Source organism: Gastrolobium bilobum, unplaced genomic scaffold (genome assembly GCF_033153095.1).
Source record: "Gastrolobium bilobum isolate Gb01-03AN ecotype WA unplaced genomic scaffold, APGP_CSIRO_Gbil_v1 utg24947, whole genome shotgun sequence".
Lineage (NCBI taxonomy): Eukaryota > Viridiplantae > Streptophyta > Magnoliopsida > Fabales > Fabaceae > Gastrolobium > Gastrolobium bilobum.
In genome coordinates this window covers 154,570-164,007 of record NW_026895771.1, presented here as the reverse complement: position 1 = coordinate 164,007, position 9,438 = coordinate 154,570, and the positions used below count along the sequence as shown (strand labels likewise).

The 9,438-nt window shown below is 32.0% G+C and overlaps 1 protein-coding gene across 2 annotated transcripts; it reads left to right on the top strand.

Moving 5' to 3' along the window:
- The first annotated feature begins 2,279 nt into the window (after positions 1-2,279).
- On the top strand, positions 2,280-8,104 carry LOC133295749 (transcription factor bHLH68-like). Of its 2 annotated transcripts, none has more exons than XM_061494606.1 (9): positions 2,280-2,824; positions 2,934-3,213; positions 3,679-3,753; positions 4,022-4,087; positions 4,832-4,897; positions 5,054-5,097; positions 5,423-5,467; positions 5,707-5,751; positions 7,674-7,768. In XM_061494606.1, the coding sequence occupies exons 1-8, from the start codon at positions 2,586-2,588 to the stop codon at positions 5,711-5,713; spliced, it is 822 nt and encodes a 273-aa protein (XP_061350590.1). In that variant the 5' UTR covers positions 2,280-2,585; the 3' UTR covers positions 5,714-5,751; positions 7,674-7,768. The 2 variants fall into 2 exon arrangements, with proteins under 2 accessions (XP_061350590.1, XP_061350589.1); XM_061494605.1 differs by having other exon boundaries at positions 2,282-2,824; positions 5,054-5,110; positions 7,674-8,104.
- Positions 8,105-9,438: the final 1,334 nt, after the last annotated feature.

Below are 9,438 nucleotides of genomic sequence, written 5' to 3'. Positions count from 1 at the left end.
ATGCTATTTTTTTTATACTGATATATAGTTTATTGCGTTCATATGTATGTATATTGGTGTGTTGTACGTACAAGTGGGGTATTCTTGAGCATGGTGGAGCTCCATGATGGGAATACTCCAGAGTGTGGGTATAAGGTGGCGTTTCTTATACTTTTGATATGTAACAGACGTGTGTAAATTATACTTGTTCTTTGGATAGTAGGATTTTTTAGCACACATGCATGATATACATATGAGAATGCATCATGATTATTATACTGTTTTACATTATTCATACTTATATTATACCTAAAGTAAACTTGGGGCGGAGGAAAACTTTGAGAACCCGTAGTTTACTGAGATTTGTCAAAATTTGACCCCCGTGTGGGGATACCGTTTTCAGGTGCAGAGACTTATGGTATGGATGCACATAGAGGCAGGAGGCCTGCCTGAGCTGTTAGCATGATATGCATGCATCATTGTGATCTTCATATACTTTTATTGTAATTGAGACATATTTTTATTGATAGTACTCAGTATGTTATATTTGATGCGAGTATAGGGATTGTCTATGCTGCTATTAAATAATCTGGTTGTTATGTTTTGAGTATGGATTTGTATACACCATGGTAAATGGATGTTGTCATGACTACTTGATGTAGGTCCATGGCTAGGTAATTGTTATTTATTTGAGACAGGACATGTATGCATTATTTATATGCGGTGATGTCGTTATTGCAATGCATAGGTTTAAAAGGAAAAAATTAATTCACCTTATGGATTAAAGGAGTATAAATAAATCAATGATTTGCTTCCGCATTTATTTAATTAAACTAGTTGCGCTTAATACCATTGTATGACTAATACACCGGATGCACACGAGGTGTTACAACTGTGAGTCTCTGGTTTATTGTATTTTTTTCTTTTTTCTTAGTAGTTTGGGCTTGGGCCTATGAATATTTATTGTTGCTTAGGGTTTTCAATCTTATTTATATTCTCCTTGTAAACTAATTAAATGTAGTAATAAGTACGATGCAAAGAATATAATATATATTGTTGGATGTAGCCCACGTTAGGTGAACTAGGATAAATATGTGTCTTCACTTTTCTTCTCTTTCTCTACTCAAGTTAGCAATATATATATATGCACTAAGAGTAGTTGCATTACGGTTTAAAGAGAGTTACTTAGAAGGCTTCATTTCTTCTTCTTTTTTCCTATAGGTGTTTCCACCCGTTTGGATGAAATTGATCCCCTTCATAACGTACAGTGTTAAAAAAATTTCTACTAACCCCAAATTGCTTCACCAATGATTCAAACCAGAGACCTTTTAGCCCTAATAATCCGTTTCTTATGCACAGCTCGTTTACGAGGTGTGTCATCCCTCGGGATGCCCTTCATTTCTTTATATAGACTTCTTTTCGTTTGTTTCGATATATATATATATATATATATCGATCAATTCTGATTCTTTTTCTATGGATTTTTTTCCGATCGAGATGTGGACTTATTATAATGAGTAGATTCATGGGCCAATGGCGAAGATATATAGAAAATTTTGTGTGAGGGGAGCAAGGAAAGCATAATTCAGACTCACTAAGACACACGATAGAGGGTCGATATATAGTAAAATTGAAGAACTCTCCAAGTTTTCTTCATGCATAAGGAATAATAAGGACGAAAGAGCCAACTTGTTATACTACCTTTCGTTTAAGTCTCTGAATATAGTGTAAAACAAAGTTTTGATAAAATTAATGGAAGTGGATGATGGTTGCTCTAACCCCTCTATGATTCCATCACATCATGGACGAAACTCTTTCCCTAGGATTAGGGGAAGAAACTTCTCTGATTGTTGCAACAGGATCATTTCAGCAACAAGTAAACAGTGTCATTTTCTCACATATAGAATATACTTTTAAAACAAACAACACACAATAAAATATGTACCAGTGGCAATTAATAAGAATTAGCTCTAACCTTTAACCTTTTCATATACATGTGTCTAAATACGTCTAAGATTTTAACTCAAGAAATTGACAACCACTTAATTATGGAATGAGTAATGATTTTGGAGTCAAGCATGTGAATGTTTAGCATGGAGAAGTCAAATTTCCCAAATTTTAGACATTCAATTTTAAATGGTTTTGTAATATTTGAAGTCTTTCATCGGGTGACGCGTATGTAGATATGATAGAAAAATCATGCACTCAAAAGGTATTTTTGGTGATACGCATATATATACATATATTGGTTTTATAATTATGGGAATTGCTACACCTTTTTCTGTCCCACTTTAAGATAAAGCAAAAGCAAGCGAGGGGAAATAGAAAAGCAAAGGAAGAAAAGAAATAACACGAAAGGAGGAAGAAAGGAAAGAAAAGAAAAGCAATAAAGAAAGGGAAAAAGAGAGGAAACAAAAGATAGAGAAGTTCTCAAAACTCCATGATTATTCAAATTCTTTCAAAAACAAGTCCAAACAGTGGTGTTCGCCCTACTTAATCAAAGGAGGACCTCCAAATACCCTCTCAAACAAAAGTGAAAGAGAAAGTGAATTTTCTCTTTCTTTTCATTTTTTCTTTGTAATAAACTCAAAGGGAATTAAGAAGGCATGAATAGAGGTGTTGTTCAAAGTTCACAGGTGCAACAAATGATGGCTGGAAACCCTAACTGGTGGAACATCAATATCAATAGCATGAGGCCCCCTCCTCCACAAGCTCCTCCTTTCTTGTCCACTCCTTCTAACTTTCTTACCCCTTATGCCCCCACTTCTTCTTCTTCTCCTCTTCCTTTTCCTTCTTGGCATGACAATATTCAAGAGCTTCCTGAATCATGGAGCCAGCTACTCATGTAACTCTCTCTCTCTCTGTATCACTCTTTCACTCACACAAACACACACACACATAAATAGACTAACATGGCTGCATGGTAATTATAATATCTTTATGTTTGGTTATAGGGGTGGAATGGTGGCTGAAGAAGATAAGGTTGGTATGGGACAGTTTCAGACTAAGAAGTTAGAGAACTGGGAGGATCAAATGCTTGGTCAAGATCCAAATGCTTCTCTTGTTGATGTTAAACAAGAAAGCTCAGTTAATAGCTATGGAAATGAAGAACTTCAGCCATCAAAGCATGCTTGGTCTCCAAAATCATCTGTGACAAGTTTCAGCAGCAACATGTTAGATTTCTCTAACAATAACACGGATGCGAGGCATCCACCACCAGATCGATCTTCTGAGGTAAGGAATTGATTAGATTTCATAACACCCTTGATTTATTGAGAATCTACAATTTTCTGAATTCATATTACTTTTTTTTTTTTTGTTCTTGGTCAATGAGTTACACAGACTCACTTTTTCATGAAACTTTACTAATTAACACCTTTAAATTTGGCCAGAGAAAAGCTTTCATATTTTAGAATATTTAAAAAAAAAATCATATTTTCCAATACCCTTTGAGTCCTTTAACTTTTTGGTTTGAATTACAAGTTGTTTTTTTATTCTTTCTACATATATTGTGGATCATAAACTTGGTTACTTTATCTTATCTACTTTAAATCAAAATGAGTGATGTAGTGTACATACTTGACTTTGGCCATGTTTTTAGATTAATGAACCTTAGACAATACAAAAATTCTCATTTTTTCAGCTTTTGTTTTTTTTTAGAATTCAAATTTAATCAAATTTTTTTTTTTCTTTCTAAAGTGCAATAGCACTGCAGCTGGTGGGGCACTCAAGAAAGCTAGGGTTCAACCCTCTACAACTCAGTCTACCTTCAAGGTATAATGCAAACTACCAGGCAGAAACTTCCAACCTTCAACTATCTTTTAGGCATATAAGCACTCACAATCACCATGTGGGGGGTAATTGTTGTCTTTCTTGGTTGTCCAACTCCCAATCATGATGATTCTTTATCTCTTTTCTTCGTCGTTTTACTATCTCATAAAGAAAGAATCGAAAATCAACCTAATGAAACAACAAAATATAACCAACTTTGAAGCATGTGCTTCTCCGACACACTAATATGATATCTTCTTCTCAATTTCAGGTTAGGAAGGAGAAGTTAGGTGACAGAATTACAGCACTTCATCAGCTCGTTTCCCCATTTGGGAAGGTAAGCTTACTTTATTCGATCAATTAAAAATTAATGCACATTAATTTAATTCATCATGTCCAGTTTAACAAAAAAATAAAATCAACATTCTTTAGGAAGAAAATCCAATAAAAGATAAAGGAAAAAATAATTTTTAAAACTCAATTGGTGCAGCTCAGTTGACAACACAAACTGAGTAGAGTGGGGAGACAACCTGAGTTCGATTCTCAACAATTACATTTTTGGGTGTGATGTGAAATAATATTAAAAAATCTAAATCACTAATAAATAAAGAAAAAAATATTTGTCATTTTAAATGATACAACTTTATATTATTTTTAATGAAACAATGGTATTTTGATATATATTTATTTGTTTTTTTTATTCTCGATCTTTCCTCTATAATACTCTCTTTTTTAATTTTATGAAAGAGAGAATATAAAAAATCAACAAATATATACTAAAATACAGTCATTTTATTTAAAATGACATAAAATTATGTTATCTAAAATAACAAACTCTTTTCTCATAAATAAATCATAGAAACTATATTATATTTACTTATTTCACTTGAGCTCATGTGAAATAAGATAGTCTATTAAGGATATTTTTCTATATATAACTTTCCTCCTTTATCTACAATTTTTCTACTTTATTTTTAGAAAGAAAGAAAAAAAGATTCGGTAAATTTTTAGCGTTATATAGAAGTGATGACTGGGAATATGACTGTGGAGGATTGTAATGTGGTATATTTCACTTTTTCAGACTGACACAGCCTCTGTCTTGTTAGAAGCTCTTGGGTATATCAGATTCCTTCAGAGTCAAATTGAGGTGATGTTTCTTCTCTTTCCTTTAATTTCCCAAACAACCATGAGTCAGTGATGGCACGCTATTAAAGTTTCATTTCACGTTTATGTTATTTCCAACATACCCTGTTGTTATTGAAGTTCTAAAAATACTTCCTTTTTTTTCCCTCTTTGTATGCAGGCCCTTAGCTTACCATACTTGAGCAGTGGATCAGGAAACACGAGGTATCAACATTCTGTAAGAAATAACAATATAAACCCCCATTTCTGGTTAACAAAAATTAGCACATATATATACAGGGAAATGATTCGTTTACAATTTTTTTTTACAAATTACAATAAGTATTACCGTTCATATACTCTTGACGGAAGTATGACTGGTCATACTTAATGTAATTTATAAAAATTCGTAAACCATTTCTCACTTCCCAAAGCATGAAGAATAATCATTCGTGCTACTTCATGCCTCTTTTGCATGTGCAAGAGAGTACTAATTAATCGATAATTATGTGGTACTAATTAAGTGATGATTGTAATTATTTAATGTTAGGTTCAAGGAGAGAAGAATTGTATATTCCCTGAAGACCCCGGTCAGGTAAGCTTTTTCATTGGATCCAATATTGATTAATCTCTTTAAAGGGTTGCATTTTGAAAGAAGTTACCAATTAACCTTAAATTATATTATTAAATGAAGAAAGCATCTACAACTAAAGAGATATGTCACCAGCTTTATTACATATGATCAAAACAAGTGGCTTCCTTTACCACGTTACTAATTGTAAAGTTGAATGCTTATTAATTAAATTATCGTTTTATTTTGCTTTCTGGTTATAGCTGCTGAATGAAAATTGCTTGAAGAGGAAAGCAGCTGGAGAGCAGGTAATTGTTCTAAAAAAATTTGCTTCTTCTCCATATTCTTAGTTTTAAATTAGGGTTTAATATAGTATAAGAAGAGAAATTTTTCTACATGCTCTTCGATTCTCGTGCTGACATGGGTCCCTGATGCTATCCGGCAAGTATACCGTTTCGCATAAGTAGTAAAGTAGTAAGAAAGATCGTCTCCTCAGGGATTGAAAACCAAGTACTAAAATAATCAGTCACTTTAAGTTGAAAAACTTAATCTCTTGTTGGGAAAATTAAATTGAATCTTAGTAACCATAAAAGTAAAGGCTTATTTTTGAGTTTTTTTGTATTTTCAAGAATGAAAAGAAGAATAATAATGGAGTTGGTTTTGAAAATATGAGAAAGAATTGCAGTTAGGGAACACTCTCCCTATGATCCCCACGTATTACTTTGGATTGATACAAAATACTTATTTATATAATTTCTCAGATAATTATGATCTCAATATATTAATAATTAAATCTCAATTCCTTGGTAACTTAACCCTTTAACCTCACTTAGAATCCTAATCCCTTAGTAACCCCTCATGAGAATTAAGCAATGAACACAATAATTCCAACATCTGCAATTAAATATACATCTATCCCTAGTATGCATACCAATAGTTATCTTATCTCCTTTCAAGATCAGAAACCCCAATATCCCTATTTAAGATTCTAACCCTCAAACTATTTTCAACTATTAAATTGATCAGGTTTAATAAAGAAAATATCAAATACGCACAAGGTAAGATAAAGAAATTTATATAAACGAGTAAAATAATTTAAATCAATCTGTCATAACAAGGGTTCACATAGGGTTTGTGACCCTAACTACAATAAAAGAACTTAGCCAGACATAGTCATATCTGACATAAACAAATATTCAAAAGAAAGCATAAAAACTATAATTACTGGAAAGAATAGAGAAGAATTCTTGATCTTCAGTCTTCTACTGCTTGCTCCGAGTTGTGAATTGGTTCCCTTTGTTGTACTCCCAAGCTCCTTATTTATAACCACCGGCATTGAGCCCATCCAAGAGTTTGTATTTGATTTAAACTTTGTTTCCTTTTTTCATGTAACAACCTTGGAGATTTGATTGATAAATTAGAATTTCAAATCTTTATTGTATCTTGATTCAATCTTATCACAAATCATCTAATCTTATCTCTAATTTGAATAGAGATCTCATTGCTGAATCAAAAACTTGATTTTTAAATCTTTTTCTTTTCCAAAATTGCCCCGTTGCAAAACACAGGATCTGAGAATTCGCAAACTGACGCTCTCAGCGTCAAATTCACGCTTCAAGCGTGAACGCTTCTGTCTGAAAAATTCCTTCCACGCTTCCAGCGTGAGATCCACGCTTTGAGCGTGGATTTTGATTTTGAAAAATCCTCGTTTTGCTCCAGTTTGTTTGCTTTTTCCTACAAAATTAGCATAAAATCAGTATTCAATCCTTGATTAAGATTTTGACAAATTAACAGTGATTCTTGCTCTTTTTCTCAAGATTTCATCAACATTCTTTCTCTTTTTGGCTCAGATTTCCTTATATGCTAGGCGCATATCAGTCCCACACATATTTTTTCTAATATATGGGTCCCACGTGATTTTTTGTCTCTATGACATAAGAAGGTTCATCTGATGTAATATAAGAAGTATAAAACCCTTTAAATTATAATAAAAACAAATTTATTATTAATTATCACCTAGAATATTTTTTATTCTTATCAGTGAATTAGAGATACATGAATGTTTTTTATATTATATTACTCTAGACCACTTATTTACCGAGGTTATGATATTAGATCATGTCACCAACTAATTCTGTTAAAAATTTATATTATTAGGTGAAAATAGATGAATAATTTTATATATTATACTTATAACATTATCCCACTTACTTTGAATGTTGTTAATTAGGATTCTCAAGAAGAACTAAAGAAGGACCTGAGGAGTAGAGGGTTGTGTCTGGTTCCAGTTTCATGCACACTACAAGTTGGAAGTGACAATGGAGCTGATTATTGGGCACCTGCCCTCGGAGGGGGCTTTCGGTAGATCAAGTTTACAATTTGGGGCAGCATATACATATAAATATGGCAGCATGCAGAGACATAAATTCATGGAAATGATATAACATCATGAGCAAATCAATCTGCTAAAAAAAACAAAGGCTGATTGCTCATGATGCTATACTTCATTCCAGAATAAAATGTGTGCTAGCCATGACAAGTATTTTGCAAGCCCACGAGACTTCTTAATTCATGGAAATCATGCTCTTTTCTTTATTTTCATTAGCTTAATTAAGATGGTTGTGTTAATTAATGCACTAGATTTCAGTGTATATCCAATATTTGTATGATTAATCATTTGAATGCTACTTTTTTAGCAGCATTAATTGAACTGGTAGTCATCATGCTCACTTTTATATTACTACATACAACTGTTTTAACAAAGTTTTGAGCCCATTTGGATCGTTACAGAAACCTAGGAATGAGCTATATATCAAATTTTAAGCAAATCAAAACATCTTATACCTCTCAAGAGCTCTAATTTTAAGATCAATCTGTAGGTATCCCATTAACTATATCTGAGATAGGGACCTAAGTCATTTACACCTCCTTATATAATATTTGTTGCTTTGCTTGGTGCCTAAGTCATTTAATTTAATTAGGAGAATATAGATATATTCTCCTGTGAGAGCATGTACGTATTCGATCCTCCCAGTATTATTTTTGGAAGGAATTTAAAGTCTTAATCTTGAATACATCCTGAACAAGATTGCCTCCTGTAAAAGATACCTATAATTTATTCAAGAGAATAAAATAAAACATATAGAGATATTCTATTTTGCACTATTCAACTATTTTTTGGTGGTGCGTTTTTACTATTAGGCCTTAATTAGACGTGTGCATTATTGTTGGACTTGGATCTAAGATCTGGCTCACATTAGATATTTAATACCTTTTTACATTGCTGTTTCACATTTAAAACATGGGGAAACGGTCCTTTTAGTAAAAAATTTAAATTATAAATTTTTTCTTCCAATGTCTCCCTTCCATAATTTGTTCTATTATCTCTTTTAAAATAATATAAATATATATCTTTTAAAAGGACACACAGTTTTCCTCAAAACATTAACATATTTTAATAATTTCAACACATGATAATAAATTTATTGTTTATTATATAAAATATCATAAAAATATTTCTGCAGTTAATGCAGATAAGTTATCTGTATTTACTTTTAAAACGACGTCATTTTGAAATTGAAAGATTATAAAATTATAATTATAAAGACTATAATAACCCTGAAATAAATTAAAATTACCAAAACACCATAATTTTCGCCCAAAACGATGCCGTATTGAGCTTACTACAGATAAGTTATATGCAGTAACTGCAGAAAAACGAACCCATCAAATATTGAAGTGATGTAACCAAAAAAAATATTGAACAGTAATTACTCAGAACTAATGGCATTATAAGAATAGAACTGTAGAAATATCTTATTCAATCGTCATGATCACCTTATCTGGGCTTAATTATTGAGCTTACTACTTCACGTTTTGAATGAAATAAATTATAATTACGAAAATATCTTGACTTTCGTCCAAAAACGACATCGTTTTGAACTCAATATTGATAATTTATCTACATTGACTGTAGAAAAAAACGAATCCTATAT

Coding starts and splice junctions, on each gene's coding strand:
- LOC133295749 (XM_061494605.1), top strand. CDS start 2,586: ATGAATAGAGGTGTTGTTCAAAGTTCACAGGTGCAACAAATGATGGCT. Junction 2,825..2,933: donor TCATGGAGCCAGCTACTCAT/GTAACTCTCTCT, acceptor GTTTGGTTATAG/GGGTGGAATGGTGGCTGAAG. Junction 5,468..5,706: donor TCCCTGAAGACCCCGGTCAG/GTAAGCTTTTTC, acceptor TTCTGGTTATAG/CTGCTGAATGAAAATTGCTT.